General features: G+C 40.9%; 1 protein-coding gene across 2 annotated transcripts in view; it reads right to left on the bottom strand.

Annotated features, from left to right (window-relative positions):
* Positions 1-14,239, bottom strand: part of SPRYD7 (SPRY domain containing 7) — a 24,074-nt gene extending 9,835 nt beyond the window's left edge. Inside the window, exons 1-4 of one of the 2 annotated variants that reach the window (XM_011939331.1) lie at positions 13,866-14,239; positions 8,809-8,925; positions 7,620-7,786; positions 1,601-1,703 (exon numbers count right to left, since the gene is read on the bottom strand). In XM_011939331.1, the coding sequence (XP_011794721.1) occupies positions 1,601-1,703; positions 7,620-7,786; positions 8,809-8,925; positions 13,866-13,971 (493 nt within the window). In that variant the 5' untranslated portion in view covers positions 13,972-14,239. The remainder of the gene's footprint in view (positions 1-1,600; positions 1,704-7,619; positions 7,787-8,808; positions 8,926-13,865) is intronic. The other variant, XM_011939336.1, reaches the window with a different exon arrangement.
* Positions 14,240-20,167: the final 5,928 nt, after the last annotated feature.

The following is a 20,167-nucleotide window of genomic DNA, read 5'->3' as shown; positions in this document are numbered from 1 at the left end:
GGATGGTCTCGATCTCCTGACCTCGTGATCCGCCCGTCTCGGCCTCCCAAAGTGCTGGGATTACAGGCTTGAGCCACCGCGCCCGGCCGGAATTTTCTATAATAAAAATTAAGGTAGGCTGGATGTGGTGGTTCATGCCTGTAATCCCAATAGTGGTGCACACTTGTAGTCCCAGCTACTGGGGTTGCTGAGGCAGGAGGATTGCTTGAACCCAGGAGTTTGAGGCTGCAGTGAGCTGTGATCGAGCCACTGCACTCCAGCCTGGGGGACAGAGCAAGACTCTGTTGCAAAAAAAAAACAAAAAACAAAAAATTAAAGTAATTAAGTGGTATAGAGTCATCTCTCAAGTAGCCCAAGTCTTGGAGGGACACACTTGTATAGAAATACTAGCACTTATACATATGCGACTACCAAAGCAAAACAATCAGTATGAAACTATTCCAAGTCACTATTTCCCTCAGAAAAGTGTTAACGTTTAGGGAATTTTGTAAAGGTTATTAATGCACAGTCTACATAAAATTCCCATCTCTAATTCCAAAATATTATTTATAATTATGTTTCCTGGTCATGCAATCATTCCCAATAACTTGCAGAAAAAATTTTCTAAATTCAGTAAAGCTTTTTGAAACTCTCTAAAACATAAAACTACATGTTGAAAAAGGGAGTATGGTTATTGCATATTTAAGTATAATCATTGTAGTTAGCAAGTTTTTTTTAATACATGGGGAACAGAAACTATCCTTAATCTTGCAAAGTGGGATTGTAATATCCTACTGACTACATTCCATATAAAAAGGTCCTTATGGCCGGGCGTGGTGACTCATGCCTGTAATCCTAGCACTTTGGGAGGCCAAGGCGGGTGGATCATCTGAGGTCAGGAGTTCAAGACCAGCCTGGCTAACATGGTGAAACCCCATTTCTACTAAAAATACAAAAAGTAGCCAGGCGTGGTGGCAGGCACCTGTAATCCCAGCTACTCGGGAGGCTGAGGCAGAAGAATCTCTTGAACCCAGGAAGCAGAGGTTGCAGTGAGCCGAGATCGTGCCACTGTACTCCAGGCTGGGTGAAGAGCGAGACTCCATCTCAAACAATAAATAAATAAATAAAATAAAAAGGTCCTTATTAACAGTGTGTCCAGATTTCTAGATGATAGCTATAAAAGTAACATACATGCTGATATGGTTTGGCTGTGTCCCCACTCAAATCTCATCTTGAATTATAGTTCCCATATTCTCCACGTGTTGTGGAGGGACCCGGTGGGAGGTAACTGAATCATGGGGGTGGTTATGCTCATGCTGTTCTTGTAATAGTGAGTGAGTTCTCTCAAGATCTGATCGTTTTATAAGGGGCTTTCCCCCACTTTGCTCAATCTTCTCCTTCCCACTGCTATGTGAAGAAGGATGTGTTTGCTTCCCCTTCTGCCATGATTGTAAGTTTCCTGAGGCCTCCCCAGCTCTGCGTAACTGTGAGTCAATTAAACCTCTTTCCTTTATAAATTACTCAGTCTTGGGTATGTGTTTATAGCAGTATGAAAATGGACTGATACACATGCCAAACAAAAGTTTACATCTAATAATACACTAGAAATATTTTAGCTTACCATAAACAACTGGATACACTGTCCCTCGTATACCTGATGCTGGACAATGCATGTTTTTTCCATTCAAGTATACATTTAACTCGACATGGTCATATGTAATACCCTAGGAAGGAAAAAACAGAAATGTTCCATAAAAGCTGAGCTGTCAGAAAGCATTGACTGGGAAGTATGGAAACACAAAAAGCTAAGCATAGGTTGACAATGATTTTCATTAAGGGTTGACAATTTGGTAGAAGTCTACTTGAACTGAGCTAAAAAAATTAGTAGTGATTATGAGGGGGGATAAAGTCAGGTAACATCCCAAGAGTCCACATTAGAGGTAAAGCATTAAGGTAAAACTGAACTAGGATTCAGTTTAAATCCTAGAATTATATTTGTATAATCTGGATTTTATATTTTGAATGCTAAGATAATATAAGTACTACATACCATGAATAGATAAAACTTTCACATTCATACAGAAAACACTGCTCTCTCTCTACAGAATTTGATCTTAAGAAGGAAAAACAAAGGTTTTTTTCACTGTCAGGACTTACTACCTGTCACTGTTTTCAAATTATGAAGAAACATCTCTATACAATTTATTTCCAGAAAGAAATAACACATTTCTACATCTCCTTATCCTGGTTTCAAATTTGTCAAGTGTATTATCAAGGAAAAGCTGGTGTTTATAACTGAATAAAATTGATAATTAGTTTCAAGTTAAAAAATAGAAAAATAACAGCTCGAATGATTTAAAAAACAATGTAATAAAAATTAATCGGTACACTATTGATGGAAAAAAAATCACAATTAGTGATGTTAATAATTATTGTTAAAATGCTAGAAAAGAGTTAGCCCATATTATATACCAATAGTGCTACTATTCTAGGCAGTTCATATTTACTCATTTAATCCCCACAAGAAGATAGTATTATTATCCCCATTTTACAGATGAGGTAGCTAAAGCACAGAAAGATTAAGTAATTTACCTAAGGTTGCACAGCTAGGAAGTGGAAAAGCTGTGATTTAAATCCATGCAGTATGGTTTCAGAATACTTGCTCTTAATCACAATACCTCTCTCTAAATCACCATGCCTCTCTTTAAACACTTGCTCTTAATCACCATATCTCTCTTTAAAACTTTATACAATAGCTACTGATAACAAAAAGAGATCTTTCCCTTGAAAGACAGCAGAGATCTTTCAATAGAGAAGTCATCATAGACCAACAAGCAAACCACTTCAAGGATTTCAGGATTTCTGACTGTAGAAAAATTCTACCAAGTTAAAAGCTTTTTAGAGGTAAAAAAGATTTTATAGATCATCTTAGTCTTAATTCTCTCTCTTTAAAAGCAAGACAGCAAAAGCCCAGAGAAGCTAACGTGGTAAGTGCTATGAAAGATTCTCAATTCTTAACAAAGCCAGGGTTAACTTAAACAATTATTAATAATTAAGGAATATTGAGAAAGATAAATAGTGCATAGATTGCCTTTGTTTCACTTTAGTTTGTGTCTTTAGATATAGTAATAAAGCTAACTGATGGCTGGGATTCACTTTTCTAATGAAAAAGTCTGTTTTCATTTTAAAGAACAAAAACTTAATTACATAAAAAAAGAAAGTATGTTACTTTCATTATGGGACTACCAGAAATCTAGCAGTTCAGATCAGTGAGGCTGTAATCCAGGCACCTTCACCCCCCAGTGGTCGACTGCAAACAAACAAGTTTTGTTTTTGTTTTTGAGAGAGTCTCGTTCTGTCACCTGGGCTCGAGTGCAATGGCATGATCTCAGCTCACCACAACCTCCGCTTCCCAGGTTCAGGAGATTCTCCTGCCTCAGCCTCCCGAGTAGCTGGGATTACAGGCGCCCGCCACCATGCCTGGCTAATTCTTGTATTTTTAGTAGAAGATGGCGGTTCACCATGTTGATCAGGCTGGTCTTGAACTCCTGACCTCAAATGATCTGCCTGCCTTGGCCTCCCAAAGTGCGGAGATTACAGGTGTGAGCCACCGCGCCCAGCCTCAAACAAGCAAGTATTAAACCCAAGCCTGCAGCAGCAAGATCCCAGTACCAAAGAAGAGAGGAAGGATGTGAGAAGTCCCACCCCCAGCACAGTTTACTCAAGTATTTTCTTTCCTTTTTTTTTTTTTTGAGACTAGGTCTCACTCTGTCGCCCAGGCTGGAATGCAGTGGCGTGATCTTGGCTCAGTGTGATACACCTGCCTCAGCCTCCCAAAGTGCTGGGATTACAGGCATGTGCCACTGTGATGGGCCAGTTCAAGTATTTTCTAACCTAATCTATTCTGTGATGAAGAAACTGGGTTTGACTCTGCCAAAATAATAGCAAAATATACTATGTGTTCTATGTCTTCATGAATAATTGTGTGCAGGTTAGTGAACAGATTCTGAAATTAGACTGCTTCAGGTACGATCTTGGTTTTTGTCTTTGTTTTTGAGACAAGGTCTTGCTCTGTGGCCCAGGCTGGGTGGAGTGCAGCGGCAGGATCATGGCTCACTGCCGCCTTTATCTCCTGGGATGAAGCGTTTCTCTCACCTCAGCCTTCCAAGTAGTTGGAACTACAGCGGCATGCCACTCTGCCCAGCTAATTTTCTTTTTAAATTTTATTTACTTATTTATTTATAGAGATGGGGTCTCACTATGTTTCCCAGCCTGGTCTCAAATTCCTGAGCTCAAGGGATCCTTCTGCCTTGGCCTCTCAAAGTGCTAGAATTACAGGCATGAGCCATAGTACCTGGCCGAGCTATATAGTCTCATAATTAACTCACATAAGAAGTTACTTAACTTCTCTTAATCTGTAAAATGGGGATAATACTACCACTACTGTATGGGCACAGTGGCTCACGCCTGTAATCTCAGCACTCTGGGAGGCCGAGGCGGGTAGATCACCTGAGGTCAGGAGTTCTAGACCAGCCTGACCAACATGGCGAAACCCTGTCTCTACTAAAAACACAAAAAAATTAGCCAGGAGTGGTGGCAGGCACCTGTAATCACAGTTACTTGAGAGACTGAGGCATGAGAATCGCTTGAACTCGGGAGGGGAAGCTTGCAGTGAGCTGAGATTGAACCATTGCACGTCAGCCTGGGCAACAAGAGCAAAACTCCATCTCAAAAAAAAAAAATAATAATAATAATAATACCTATTTCAAAAGGCCATTATGAGCATTAAACAATTTAATCCTTGCCAGGCACTTAGAACAGTGCCCATAATAAATACTTAGGTCTGGGCATGGTGGCTCATGCCTGTAATCCCAGCACTTTGGGAGGCCAAGGTGGGTGGATCACGAGGTCAGGAGTTCGAGACCAGCCTGCCCAATATGGTGAAACCCCATCTCTACTAAAAAATACAAAAATTAGCGAGGCCTGGTGGCACGTACCTGTAGCCCCAGCTACTCAAGAGGCTGAGACAGGAGCATTGCTTGAATCCAGGAGGTGGAAGCTGCAGTGAGCTGAGATGGCGCCACTGCAATCCAGCCTGGGCAACAGAGTGAGACTCCATCTCAATAAATAAATAAATAAATAAATAAAAGCTTAGAAGTGTTCGTTATTGTTATTATTAGAGTGTTTATAAGACTTCTCTAAAATTAAACTGATAAATGCATGTTAAAATGAAATTTGAACTTTTCAGAATTATATGTATAAGGAGAAAGTAGGCCGGTAGCTCACACCTGTAATCCCAGCACTTTGGGGGGCCAAGGCAGGCATATCACGAGGTCAGGAGTTGCAGACCATCCTGGCAAACACGGTGAAACCCCGTCTCTAGTAAAAAATACAAAAAATTAGCTGGGTGTGGTGGCAGGAGCCTGTAGTCCCAGCTACTCAGGAGGCTGAGGCAGGAGAATGGTATGAACCTGGGAGGTGGAGCTTGCAGTGAGCCGAGATCATGCCACTGCACTCCAGCCTGGGCGACAGAGTGAGACTCCGTCACAAAAAAAAAGAAAGAAAAAGGGGAAAGTAAGCATAAACTGTGTCATGTATCTCTTTCTAGTTCTGTAGCAGGCTATGCTGTACTGGGTGATAATCATATGAATATAATCATATAATCATTTGGTTAGATGTTCAGAGCTTATTTTTCTTGATTTCTCTAAACACATGAGAATGCTTTTCCTGTCTTATAATCCATTCTACTTATTCCATGCCACCGTTAACAATTTGGTAAAATTTGTTCTCTAGTGTTTGAACTAGGAAGATACAGTTAATATGGCAGGGTAATGTTTTTATTTTCTTGGCTCTGCATGTATTTCATAGTTTTAGTTCTCCTTTTATGAGAATAAGTATGAAAACTTGAAGTCTAATTTAACGACACTGACAGACTAAAAGTGGCATTCTTCAGTCTGTAACATTATGCTATCAGACATTACAATGAATGAAATGAGATAGGAAGGCAGGTAGAAGTTTCAGTTCATCAACAAAGAAAAACATTTGTTACTGATTATCCTTTCTTATGTTTGAATTTCATCTTTTAGGGTAAACAGGTTGACAGCATCAACTTGACTTCAAGATTCTCTTTCAAGAAATCACCATTTGAATAAGGATGTTCCATATTATGGGCATCTGGCAATGATCTACAAATATAGAACCAGCTATTCAAAAAGAATGGGGAAAAGCAGATTTTTTTAATGGCTTATGCCTTTCATCTCCTTTTTTCTTTAGTAAATTCCGGAAAAAAACTTCCAACAATTAAAAACTTACTGTTGTTCATATTTTTTAAATTGCAAAAAAGAGAAGAAAGATCAGGCCATAATTAAGAATCTTAATTTCCACACCTTTCTTCATTCTTTCTAAAATACTGTACTTTTTTATAATTAATCAACCTGGATTTCTCTTATCTGTATCATCTTATTAGAAACTTTCTCTGATTATTCACGGATTCCTCTCAACTTGATATCAGAATTGAGAACCCAAGGTTCGGTGTACAATGGCACCTCGGCTCAAGGAGCCTCTAGGACTCTGTTCTCAATCAGTAGCCTGACCTCAGTGGATAGGGAGGGGTTTTGGATATGCAGTGTGGGAGGAAGTCTCTGGTAAAGACAGAAAGAAATCTTTGGATTACATTTTCAATGTGCTAGCTTTGTAAAGAGTTAAATATAGCCAGTTAGGAGTAAAAACAGAAAAGTCTTAATAACATGTAACTTTTACTATCCTCTGCTTTCTAAAAAAGAAAAACTTTTCTACAATCAAGCTTTAGGATTTTGAGTTCTGTTCTCTGAAGAGTTTAATTAGGTTAAGTTTAATGAAGATGAACATTTCTGATAAAATGCTGTAATTCTCTAACAGAATTTCATAACAAATTAAGAAATAAATGTGTGGCTAGGTGCGGTGGCTCTGGCCTGTAATCCTAGCACTTTGGGAGGTGGAGGCAGGTGGATCACTTGAGGTCAGGAGTTCGAGACCAGCCTGGCCAACATGGCGAAACCCCATCTCTACTAAAAATACAAAAAAATCAGCTGGGCATGGTGGTGTGTGCCTGTAATCCCAGTTACTCAGAAGGCCGAGGCAGGAGAATAGCTTTAACTTGGGAGGTGGAGGTTGTAGTGAGCCAAAATCATGCCACTGCACTACAGCCTAGGTGACAGAGCAAGACTCCAAGAAAAACAAAACAAAACAAAATCCAAGAAATAAATGTGAACATTTTCCCTAAGAGATATCCAGCCTCAAAAATATCTAGCATTTTCTAATATAAGCTTCAGCAAACCAAACTTACAATTGTGGGCCAAGGTTTCTCTAATATGAGAGAAACAGGAATGTGTGGTCAGCAGCCAGCCTGTCATTAATTCTCCAGAGTAGAAATAAGGGTTCACACTGATTTTCCTGGCCAGTGGCAGCTCTAAAAAGGAGGGGGCAGTTAAGTAGGGCACAACATTTACACCAAGTGCTCTCCTGGAAAATGCACCATCTCATTAGATCCAATTCCATTGCTTTGGAATTCAAACCACAAACTCCCAGGCAAAGCTGTAGATACTAAAAGCAGTTCAAGTTTTGTCATTTACAGTGGAAAGCAACTCCACGAAGGAACTCACCACCACATCTCCTTCCTGTGGAAGACTGTTTGCTGGCAGCCTATTTTTCTCTTCATTGTTGTGGTAAAGGGCTCCATCATTTCTCATCACCAGACTGTGCACATCTCGGCCAAGAGGAATCTGATTCAAGTTAACCTTCTGAGTTGCAACACCAATACCCCAGATTCCTAAAAATATAATAGTTTAAATGCCCTCAAAATCTGAAGACTACAACCATAAACAGAGTTATTTTAAAAGGGAGTATAAACTTTTTAAAGGAAGTGCTGTATTATCACTAAATTGTTTTCTATTACTCTTAAAAAAAAAATCTTCTTTTAAAAGTAGTTTGCACCAGCCTGGACAACATGCCCAAACCCTGTCTCTATAAAAAATACAAAAATTAGCTGGACATGGGAGCATGCGCCTGTAACCCCAGGTACTTAGGAGGCTGAGGTGGGAGGATTGTTTGAGCCAGGGAAGTTGAGGTTGCAGTGATCCATGACCATTCCACTGCACTCCAGCCTGAGTGACAGAGCCAGACCCTGTCTCAATAAATAAAATAAAATAAAATAAAATAAAATAAAAGTAGTTTGCAAACTATACTATGTTCTCCACAGATGTAATGCAGCCTAGGAGATAAGAGAATGGGCCCTGGAATTGTGCAAATGAAGATTAAATCTTGACTCTGCTACATCATCTTGCGCAAGTTACCTAACCTCTCTTTGTTTCCTTAACTGTGAACTGAGGATTCTAACAGTACTCACCTCACAAGGTTATGAAAACATACAACAAGATAATCCAAGTAAAGCACCTGGAACAGTGTAAGTACTCCAAAACAACAGTATATGCTGCTTATATGTTTGACCTTATATGCTTGACCAAACAAGAGGGTTCATCTGGATCCCATTAAAAATACTAGTGCCTTATATTTATACAGCATGTCTTGTCTTAAAACACTTTCATACATAGAGTTCCCGTGAGGCAGAAAGGGCAGCTCCTGTAATACCCATTTTATAGATAAGAAAAACTGAACCTAATTTAACTAAATTAACTAATTTACCCAGGATCACACAATAAGAAGTAGAAGACCCAGATCTTCTAAGAGTTTGGTGCTTTTATATTACCTTCTGAATCTTTTTTATATGTTACAATTTACTCTTAATATTTAGAACAATTAGGACTTTTAATAGTAAAATACCATTATACCCACCTGTGGACTGGACTTTGAATTCAAAATAGCTTTTGTTTTGGTGTAAAGGTGCGCTGGCTAAACAACCTCCTGTTCCACATATTCTTCTTCCATTCTTTACAATAACAACATCTGTTCCTAAATAAAAAATGCAGACACTATGTAAAGTTTTGTATTTTCTTTTCTTTTCTTTTCTTTTTTGAGACAGAGTCTTCTCTGTCGCCCAGGCTGGAGTACAGTGGCATGATCTTGGCTCACTACAACCTCCTCCTCCTGGGTTCAAGTGATTCTCTTGTCTCAGCCTCCCGAGTAGCTGGGACTACAGGTGCGTGCCACCATGCCCCGCAAAATTTTTATATTTTTATATTTTTAGTAGAGACAGGGGTTTCACCATATTGGTCAGGCTGGCGTTGAATTCCTGACCTCGTGATCTGCCCACCTCAGCCTCCCAAGGTTCTGGGATTACAGGCGTGAACCACTGCACCCAGCCAAGTTTTGTATTTTCAATCCAACAATCAGGATTAATTTGTTCAGTTCTAACTCACTCCACAAAAAATAGGGACACTGTAAGTACTTTGAAATATAGCTGAATTATTTTAAATATTTAATTCACTATTTTTTCCTAAGAGAACATTTATAAGTAATATTCATTTGTATGTATAAATTTTAATTAAGCACGCTGGGTACAGTGGTTCACACCTGTAATCCCAGCACTTTGGGAGGCCGAGATGGGCAGACTGCTTGAGTGCAGGAAGTCGAGAAGCCTGGGCAACCTTGCAAAACCCCATAACTACAAAAAATACAAAAATTAGCTGGTGTGGTGGCATGAGCCTGTAGTCCCAGCTATTTGGGAGGCTGAGGTGGGAGCATCACTTGAGCCTGGGAGGCGGAGGTTGCAGTGAACTGATACTGCACCACTGCACTCTAGCCTGGGCGAGAGAAGTAAGTTTTAATTAAGCAGTTTCAAGTAAACTGTAATAACTCTGAATTATATTGAACGTTTAAAACACTTTTAAAGTAGAAATAGACTAGCTCCTTTAATATTTAGCCAGGATACCAATTTGATGATTTCATAATTTCTTAATTTAAACCAAAACATAAACACAAGAGACTTTAGTAAATTGGTAGTTTTCAATTCTATTCAAATGAATTAAAACAATTATTACAATTTACTAAAAGCCACCTGAATGCCTACTAAATACAAGCTACCATACTTGTGCATGAGTCATGTAAGAACTGAAGAGTACAGGGAATATGAAAAAGAACACACATCTATGTTGAAGTACCTGACAGTGAAAAAGTGCTAACTTTAGGATCTTAAAATGTTTATTAAGATAGCTACTTCAATCACATTGCAAATATGTAAACAAGGTTTTAACATTCTTACACGCACTTTATTCTTGTGGAAAATTTTTATTTTAGATGAAACAACATCTATAGATGAGAGTGAGAAAGAGAGATACTGTCTCCTGATGTGTCCCTAGTCCCAATTTGATTTAGGAAAACATGTATATCAGAGAATACACATAATTCTAACATGTAAGCAATAGCCCATACACCAATGCATGTAACTCCCAATACTTGTGGCCACTACTACCACTTTGCTGGCAATAACTGTACCAGCCAAGCAGATCTGAATATTAGAACTGTATGGGACTCTTCCAGAAGGGGTTAAAAAAATTATGTCATAGTAACAAAAAGCTGAATTCACAGGTAAACAAAATTATTTGGGACAAATACATAAGAGAAATGCAAAATTTTCAGATTCTAACACAATTCTAAACTGGTTAAGAAATGCTCTCCCTTAAACAAGGTAAAACTGAGATCCTATTGTATGATTACTAAAAATTCATTAGCATCCTTTTTTTTTCTAATTTAAAAAGTTAACTCCCAAATTCTGGGAAAGTACCTTTATAAATAATTTGCATCTTTCTACTCCATATACCTGCAGTAGTTTCAACTGGAGAGCATCTTCCTTGATGGCAAAGACCATGCAGTGTTTGGCATTGAGCAGCTGCTCATCAAATAACTGATAAAGGATGAATGAATATGCTGTGCTAAGCACTTTGTAGTGGACATGCAGCATCTGTTCTCCCTTTCCCCACAGACTTCCCTCTGGAGATCAAAACAGTTCCAAGAAAGCTGACTATCTCTGCTTCAGGTGTACAACATTTGACCTAGGTTAAGGCAATCAGTGCCCTGCACATTTCTTGGCCACAGTAACTAAGAACTGCTACATGACCTAATCAACTACAATTAGAATCTCAGGACTTTTGCCAGCACAATGGGATAAAATACTCTTGGCCAGGCGCGGTGGCCAACAATCCCAGCTCTTTGGGAGGATGACGCAGGCAGATTACTTGAGGTCAGGAGTTCAAGACCAGCCTGGTCAACATGGTGAAACCCCCATCTCTACTAAATATACAAAAATTAGCAAGGCGTGGTGGTGGGCACCTGCAGTCCCAGTTACTCAGGAGGCTGAGACAGGAAAATTACTTGAACCCAGGAGGCGGAGGTTACGGTGAGCTGAGATCAGGCCACTGCACTCCAGCCTGGGTGACAGAGCGAGATTCCCTCTCAAAAAAAAAAAAAAAAAAGAATATTCAGGGTGTTTATGAATCATTAGGGAATCATTTTAAGCTTATCTCATTTCTCTTAAGTATACAAATGTCCTGTATTTGAATCTGTAGTTTTAATGATTGGTACTGCTTAGACAGTCAAGGCAAATTTGAGTACAGCCAGAATGCTGCATAAACATAGCCACAGAGGATGTTTTAAGAAACATAAATTTCCAAATGAGTGGTATCCCTTTCAAAGTAGCTACCTTGGAAGTCATTTGTTTCTAAAATGTCAACTCACAATTAAAAGCCACAGATATGGCATCAATGATAATACTTACAAAAACTATGCCATAGAAAATTCCAAAAGAAGAATTCCAAAGTGGTTTTAAGTAATACATCACCAAAATGATAACCCTGAGAGATAATCACTTGAAGTATACAATTTTATTTAAAAAAATCATATTTCTTAGGTTATTTAATATAATAATGTTTCACACAACCAAATCCATGTGTTTCCAGTTTCAAGTCAAGATCAATCCATGCTCTTCTAACTCAACAACCCTTTTCTTTCATTTTATTCAGGTTCTCAAATCAGGCTCCTCTGTGATTGAATAATTTAAGTTTACAGAAAGGTTAAGAAAAAGCTTCCTGGCCAGGCGCGGTGGCTCATGCCTGTAATCCCCTCACTTTGGGAGGCTGAGGCAGGCAAATCACGAGGTCAGGAGTTCGAGACCAGCCTGACCAACATGGTGAAACCCCGCCTCTAGTAAAAATACAAAAATTAGCGGGGCGTGGTGGTGAGCATCTGTAATCCCAGTTTCTCAAGAGGCTGAGGCAGGAGAATCGCTTGAACCCGTGAGGCGGAGGTTGCAGTGAGCCGAGATTGTGCCACTGCACTCCAGCCTGGGCAACAATAGTGAAACTCTGTCTCAAAAAAAAAAAAAAGAAAAAAAGAAAAAGAAAAAAAAGAAAAGAAAAAAAGAAAAAACTTCCATGCAGTTAGAAAATTTGGAGATGACATTACTCTATTTCATCCAATTAGTAGCTGACAGTTGCTGGACAGCTTTGGAAAAATAAAACATAGTGGAATGAGTATATCTGACCAGCTCTTCCTAGAGGAAACAGACGGCAGAGAAAAGGAATGCTCCAAAGAGCAGACTGCAGTAATTCAAGAGTCTAACAGTAAAGATAAGAAGTGCTGCAGTTGATCATGAGTTCCGGGAACTATGTGTGGTTGTCCTTCACTATATTCTAAGCACTTATAACAATGCCTGCCACCTGATAGTTGCTTAATAAATATTACTTCAGTAAATGTGTAACTGAAATGGAAATATTTTCTGGGGAAAACTATAGGATTTGAACTCCATCGTCTATAAATGATGATGGATAAAAAATAATTTAAAGATTACTTATGTATTAAGGATCTGTACTACATTTGGGAGATCTAAGAATTAAAAGTAAATACACATGTACAAGGTGATTACATAATTATCACATTTAGTATGTGTTATACAAAAATGTAGTGGGCAGAGTGTTTCCAGAATTATTAGGAATCTGGGCAAGAGAGAGTTTTATCATAAATATTAAGAAGTGCCTTTTTATTTCAAGGCACTGTCCTTTAAACAATCAGAAATGTGTGAAAAATCAAAAGTGCAGAAGTATAGTTAGAATAAAATAATCCACAAAACACATTACTCTAACTGAAATAATTATATTGGGGAATCTCTCCTTCTAGAACCACATTCCAGAAGCATGAAACTACCTGGGAAAAGTCTAAGAACAGAAATAAGGTAGTGAAAGAGGCTATGACAGGAGAGGAAGAATGTTAGATAAATTATATGGGTTGGAATTAAAAGGATAAAGCAGATGCAAAGGAGCAAAGTGCTATTTTATTTTGCAACAGCTTGACCTGTAGGGAAGAGACCCATCAGATGAAATGACAGTACCTCTAACAATGACTAAGGAGTCGGGCAATGGGAGGTTTTAGTTGAAATGGCAAGTTCTGACCTGAGGTGCGACTTCAGACTTCTGCAGTCTGCCTTGTTTTGACTTTAAGTGATAGGAAAATTACTTCCAATAATACAGGCTTCAACCTATAAATGATGGGGCTCAAGAGACCCGACCGACAGTCAGGGCAGGAGGAGGAGCAAAACCGGACCTAGAAGCATTCTGAAAATGTGTAGGTTTTGACTGGGGCGCGGCAGGAGGGCACTCTCCGCCCCCTCGCCTGGGGACGTGTGACATCTCCGGAGGAAGCTCTCGGAGTTCCTGGGAAAATGGGAGGTCCACACGCCCACTCGCGATGACAGACACAGAAAGGGCTGCGCAGCCTTGAACACAGAACCGGGCCCAGGTGGAGTCCGCCGGCGTCTGGAAAGATCTGTGAGACGAAATGGTGTCGGGGCAGCGTCGCCTGCACGGCGGGGCAACGTGGGGACCCTCTGACCCTGCAGGTCCCCCTGCCCGCCGCGCCTGGCCCCCGTGTGCCGTTAGGTCTGGGGAAGGGAGGGCCCTTACCCATGTGCTGCGTATCCAGCTGCACGGCCGGCATCTCCTTCAGAGGGATGTGGCCAGTCCCGCCGTCTCTGCAGCACCGCAGGCAGCACAACACCGAGGTGGCCATCGCGCAGGGACCACCGACTCCGCCGCCGTCCCTAGACGGAGGCGACACCGCCCCCCCGCTGCTCCGCTCTGTCTCCTGCCCCCGCCCGAGCGCTGGACTTGTCTGTGTGGAGCTCGGAGGCCGGTACAGCGACACCCTAGGCCGGGAGGGCGCAATGCAGGCTGAGGTTAGGCAGGCCTGCGAGGAAGACGCGGAGAATCAAAGGGACCGTGGAGGGACCCGACAGGCCGAGCGGCGGGGCGGGGCCAGGGAGACGGGTGGGGCTAGTGGCGCGCGGAGGCGAGGCAGGGGGCGTGGCATGGCCGGCCTGAGGCTGTGGGACGCCGTGGGCCTGCGCACGAGCTGGTTTTTCTCCTTGGGCGGTTTCGCGCACGCCCCCAGCGCTGACAGGTGAGTGCGACTGTCTGTCCCTCAGTACTCTCAGGGGTTTTCCAATGCAGAATTTTTAAAACGCAGCACCCCTTGGTCCCGGTTTCGACATTATTTCTATGGACGGATTGACAGAAGCGAATCAGTTTGGGGGAAGGGGAGCTAATGGAAAGGACTTCCGAGGTTTCCCTCCGCGGGCCCAGGTTGAGCAGGCTTTGCCGCCACGGAGAGTCCCCGTCTCCCTGCCGTGGCTGGTTTCCCTCACATCCTAAATAGACTCACGAGGGCCCCAGGAGTAATGCCTGTTAGTGACTGCACTGTGGATGTGCACCGGGGCTCACGCGTGCCCTAATGCATTTTCGGTGCGGAGAGGCGCTCTACCTGGCCCATTGGGCTGCGCGGTCCGGGGCGCGCGGGAGGCCCCTGGGAGCACAACCACTGGGGCGGGGTCGGAGGCGATTCGTGACCTGCCTCTTCCAAGCTCCCCCAGTCTGGTGCACTGAGGGTTCCGAGGAATGTGACGGGAACCCTGGAGGCTTCGGGAAGTCTGCTGGGTCCCGAGGGAAGCCTTCGGCTCCTACCTTCCGCTCCTTCCTGCTTACACACAGGAGGCCGTCACCTGTCGTCTCCTTGCCCACTTAGATCATCCTTCCGTGGTAGATTTTACATCTTCAGGCCGGGGTGCGGTGGCTCACGCCTGTAATCCCAGCACTTGGGAGGCCGAGGTGGGCGGATCACCTGAGGTCAGGAGTTCGAGACCAGGATGGCAAACACGGTGAAACCCCGTCTCTACTAAAAATACAAAAATTAGCCGGGTGCGGTGGTGCACACCTGTGATCCCAGCCACTCAGGAGGTTGTGGCATGAGAATCACTTAAACCCGGGAGGCGGAGGTTACAGTGAGCCTAGATCGCGCCACTGCGCTCCAGCCTGGGAACAGAGACTCCAAAAAAAAAAAAAGTAAGATACCACTTGGCGTCCGGAAATGTCTGGGACGACCTCTAGAATTAACCTAGCTCAAACCTCTGTTCCCAAATCAGTTTCATCCTGAGGGCTTCCCTAGGGATGGATCATCAAGTCCTGGGAAACTGGACATAAAATGCCCACTACTTAAATAATGAGTTCCCATACATAACTTTCAGTGACCCGAGTTACAAATGTTTTTTTAAGGAGGATTTCTATCTATGCAATGAGGGGAATTTTTCAGGTTCCTGGTTCTGTTTTACTATCTATACAAATGGTGCTTTCATTACAATACTAAGGGAAAGTTTTGTACGTTGAAATTGTTACCGTAGAATTAATAACCAAGGTGATTATTAAACTGATTGAGGGTTGGTCCTTTCCCCCATTGCGTATACAGTACATTGTTGGTAATCATTTCACATAAGAAATTTTCTTTTACGGAAACCTATCGTTATGCTGGGAATTAAGTGCTTTGATTTTCCCGCTCCCCCGCAACGGTAAGTGCTGGGGGCGGGGCGGGTGGTAAGAATTTGAACAGAATGTTGGAGAGACAAAATTTTTCTACCGTTCATATATATATATAGTTGAATTATTTCAAGATTTCAAGGTCAGTATTGTCCCCATTTTATAGGTGAAGAAATAGGCCTAGAGGTACTAAACTTTACAACTTCAGATGAGCAGGAGATAAACAGGATTCAAGGCTTACCAGTCTGATTCCTGTTAAAAGAAAAACTTCAGCTGAACTAAATTTAAAGGAGTTAAACTGAGCAATGAACGACTGGGCAGCCCCCAGAATCACAGCAGATTCAGGGAGACTCCAGGGATGCCTCGTGGTCAGAACAAATCTTTAGACAAAAGGAGGGAAGTGACGTACAGAAATTGGCAGTGAGGTACAGGAAGAGCTGCATTGGTTACAGGTGGGCGTTTGCCTTATTTGGACACAGTTTGAACAATCAGCGGTGTATGACTGGTTGAAGTATGGCCGCTGGATTGGCCAAGACTCAGCTATTGTTACAGCTGCATACCCCTAAATTAGGTTTTCAAGCTTGTCTGCCTATGAACCTAGGTTACAGTTGGTACACAAGGATTCAAATACGGAAGTACAGAGTCCTTCTCAGGCCATATTTATTTTGCTTTAACACTGCCTCTCAAATTCTTTCTAACTCTTATAATTAATGCTATAATCCTCTTAAACAAGCTCTCAATTCAAAATGCAGATTTGCCCTTTTTTGTGTGTGTCATTTATCTCCACATTGGATATAAGCTGCCATAATGCATGTTATAGACATAAAATAGAAAAATTAGTTGTTATAAAAGTTTTGTTCAGAAATATTATTAAAAGAAGTACATGTATCATATATGTAGTAAACATTTAGGCCATTCAGGTCAGTCACATCTTCAGTAAAAAGCTAGACGCTAAATGGCCGTGAATTGGACATTACTGTAGAGAGGCAGCAGGGCCATAGTCTTTCCTGGCTGGAAAAGTAATCTGCTGGGGCGCTGCCCGGTGCACTTTGCCCCCATCCTAGCAACTCAGCAGAATGAAGTTAGCACAACTGGTTAGCTCCCGAAACAGACTTCCCTGTCTTGGCAGATTAACGCCATCCATCAGCTCGCTTTTCCTTCTGATATCTGGGATTCTAATACCCATTCATTATTACTTTCAAAGGAATTATCCTCTTTTTGAAAAGCACAACGTTAAAGATGTTTTGACACTCTTTCACAGCTATCGCTTTAAATAACAATCACAAACAAAGCCAAAAATAGTTTCTCAAGGTCATTTATCTAAGTCAAAAGCAGTAAGAATGACTACTTCAAAAAAGAGTCTGTCTGCTTCCAAGATATGCCAGGAACTCAAGAACTGAGAATAATAATGTAAAGCTTGTGTTTCAGAGTTGAGATTAACGTTATGCTTAAGATTTTCTTTAATGTTTTTTTTTTATGCCAGCTGGACGTCTTCTGTTAGTGAATTTCCCATTCTGTACTGGGTCATACAAAATGAGTTCTTAACTCATTAATCAGTTATTAAACAAAATATTTTTCCTTAGACTAATCCAAACCGCATTTGTGATCTTTTAAAAATCAGAAACATTAACAAAAACTTATTTTTCTAAAAACTGACATATTTCTGGAGCCTTAACCAATTAATTACTATAATTTTGAGTAACTAATAGTAATTGACATTTATGTAGTGCTTATTATTGCCAGGCACTGTTCTAAGTGTTTTTTAAAATAAACTAATTTAGTCTTTGTAACAGCCATGTGAGGGAAAAACTATCCTCCACTTTACAGATGAGGAAGCTGAAGAAAAAATAAGAATGTACTCAAAAGTTGCACAGTCAATGAAAGATGAAGCTAAATTCAAACAGACATTCTGGCTCTAGGGTCTGTGTTCTTAACCACTCTGCAAACTGCCTCCTAGGGTGTTACATTTAAAAATACATTCCTAGGTCTGGGGCGGTGCCTCACGCCTGTAATCCCAGCACTTTGGGAGGCCGAGGCAGGTGGATTGCTTGAGCTCAGGAGTTCGAAACCAGCCTGGGCAATATGGTGAAACCCTGTCTCTACTAAAAACACAAAAAAATTAGCTGGGTGTGGTGGTGTGTGCCTGTAATCCCAGCTACTTGGGAGACTGAGGCAGGAGAATCACTTGCACCCAGAGGCGGAGGTTGCAGTGAACTGAGATTGTGCCATTGCACTCCAGCCTGGGCAACTGAGCGAGACTCTGTCTCAAAAAAATAATAATAAATAAATAAATAAATATACATTCCTAATTTGTATTTGTCTCCTTCTATCCCCTTACCTCAGAGATTGACATTTAAATTTACTTGGCATGCATTGTGCTCATTTAATCTGGATTTCTGAATTATAAGTTACATTACCTAGATTGAACAATCAAAAATAAATAAGAAAAATAATGTGAACCTTGTAACTGCAACAGACTGCCATTAGTTGGTTCTGTTAGCAGTGCCTTTGAATATTAATATTTTTCAGGTTTGTCCTTAACAGGCTATCTGTATTGGAAAAAAAGGGTATTTAATACTTTTTTTTTTTCTTTTTCTGTTTTTGAGACAGGGTCTCACTCTGTTGCCCAGGCTGGAGTGCAATGGCACCACCACGCCTGGCTAATTTTTTGTGTTTTTTTTATAGAGATGGGGTTTCACCATGTTGCCCAGGCTGGTCTTGAACTCCTAAGCTCAAGGGATCCACCCACCTTGGCCTCCTGAAGTGCTGTTTTTGAAGTATAGTAGGGGCCAAAGAGCAAGAAGTCACCATCTCCAGATTATAAAGTAAAAAAACACTCGACATTTGCAGAAAGAATGAGACAGAAGAAAAAAACACTTCTGGGTATATATAATATCTGCAAAAAAACGAAATTATAAATATTTTGTTGAAATTGTGACTAAAATATGTAAACAATTGTGAATTGTTACTAAAATATTTCTAGTAACAAGGAAGGTCACATGGATTATTAAAATGTACCCAACATTACTAGTTTAGGATAGATACAATGTCATTTAGTCTCTATAATTTTATTTTTGTGAATGTAAAAATATTTGTAAAGTTTTTCAAGAGGCTCCACCTATAGTGACAATCCCTTCAAACCTATTTTCTCAATAATGGCCCTGCAGATGAATATCCCAGACCCAGGGACTGTCAGAAACCTGGCTTTTGTGTTGAGAAGGAACTGCTATACTTCTGTTAAAGCAAGCGTGTCTATGGTTGTAGATATGGTGCTGGATAGAATTAGTGTAGTTCTGGGGACAACTGCTAGGCCACTATACTTTATAGATTCTGTAACCTGAGTCATAGGGAAGGTGGGACTACTTAAAATTGTTGGTGAAAGTTTATGAAACTCTGGATTGTTTGAAAAATGCTCAAAAAACAAAAAAAACCAACCCTGTGAGAGTTGGGTACAATAGTACATGTGTGTAGTCCCACGTACTTGTGAGGTGGGAGAATCACTTGAGCCCAAGGGTTCAAACCTGTAGTATGCTGTGATGGCACCTGTGAATAGCCACTGCACTCCAGCCTAGGCAGCGCAGCAAGATCCCATTTGTAATACAAGAACAAAAACGTGAAATAACTTTGAAATACCAAGAGTTAGTGAGAAGAAGCTCCAGGGATATGTTTATGGCCAAGACAACTTTAGTGTTGCAGAATAGATTTGCAAAGAATTGAGTATAATTAAAATACTTGTTTTCTTATTTTTAGCTATTCTAAATTTTTAACCAAATCCTTTTCTTTTTTTCTTTTTTTTTGAGACAGAGTCTCGCTGTGGCCCAGGCTGGTGTGCAGTGGCGCAATCTCGACTCACTGCAAGCTCTGCCTGCCGGGTTCACGCCATTCTCCTTCCTCCTCTGGAGTAGCTGGGACTACAGGCACCCACCATCATGCCTGGCTATTTTTTTTCTATTTTTAGTAGAGATGGCGTTTCATCATGTTAGCCAGGATGATCTCCATCTCCTGACCTCGTGATCCACCCGCCTCGGCCTCCCAAAGTGCCGGGATTATAGGCGTGAGCCACCAGGCTCGGCCCAAATCCCTTAAGAATTATTTTACATCCCTTCTTAAGAAGGTAAACTTCCTGTTTGTAGATAGCATGTCTTACATCTAATGCAGATATCAGTCCACATCAAACATTTAATACATTCTTAAAAAAAAATATGTGAAGCCTTGGAAAGGAAGGGAGAAGTTAGGAAGATACTTTAATTTTTCCAGTTTCTTAGAAAAAAAGGAAAATTCCGTTTTATATGTTCTTAATTCACTGATGTCTGCTATATAGTGAGCATTCGGTAGGTATTTATAAAAATGACAAATTAATGAAGCTCCCCAAATAAGTAAATACTTTTTTTTTTTTTTTT

Source organism: Colobus angolensis, unplaced genomic scaffold (genome assembly GCF_000951035.1).
Source record: "Colobus angolensis palliatus isolate OR3802 unplaced genomic scaffold, Cang.pa_1.0 Scaffold101, whole genome shotgun sequence".
NCBI classification, from domain to species: domain Eukaryota; kingdom Metazoa; phylum Chordata; class Mammalia; order Primates; family Cercopithecidae; genus Colobus; species Colobus angolensis.
This window is presented reverse-complemented; position numbering and strand designations above follow the sequence as displayed.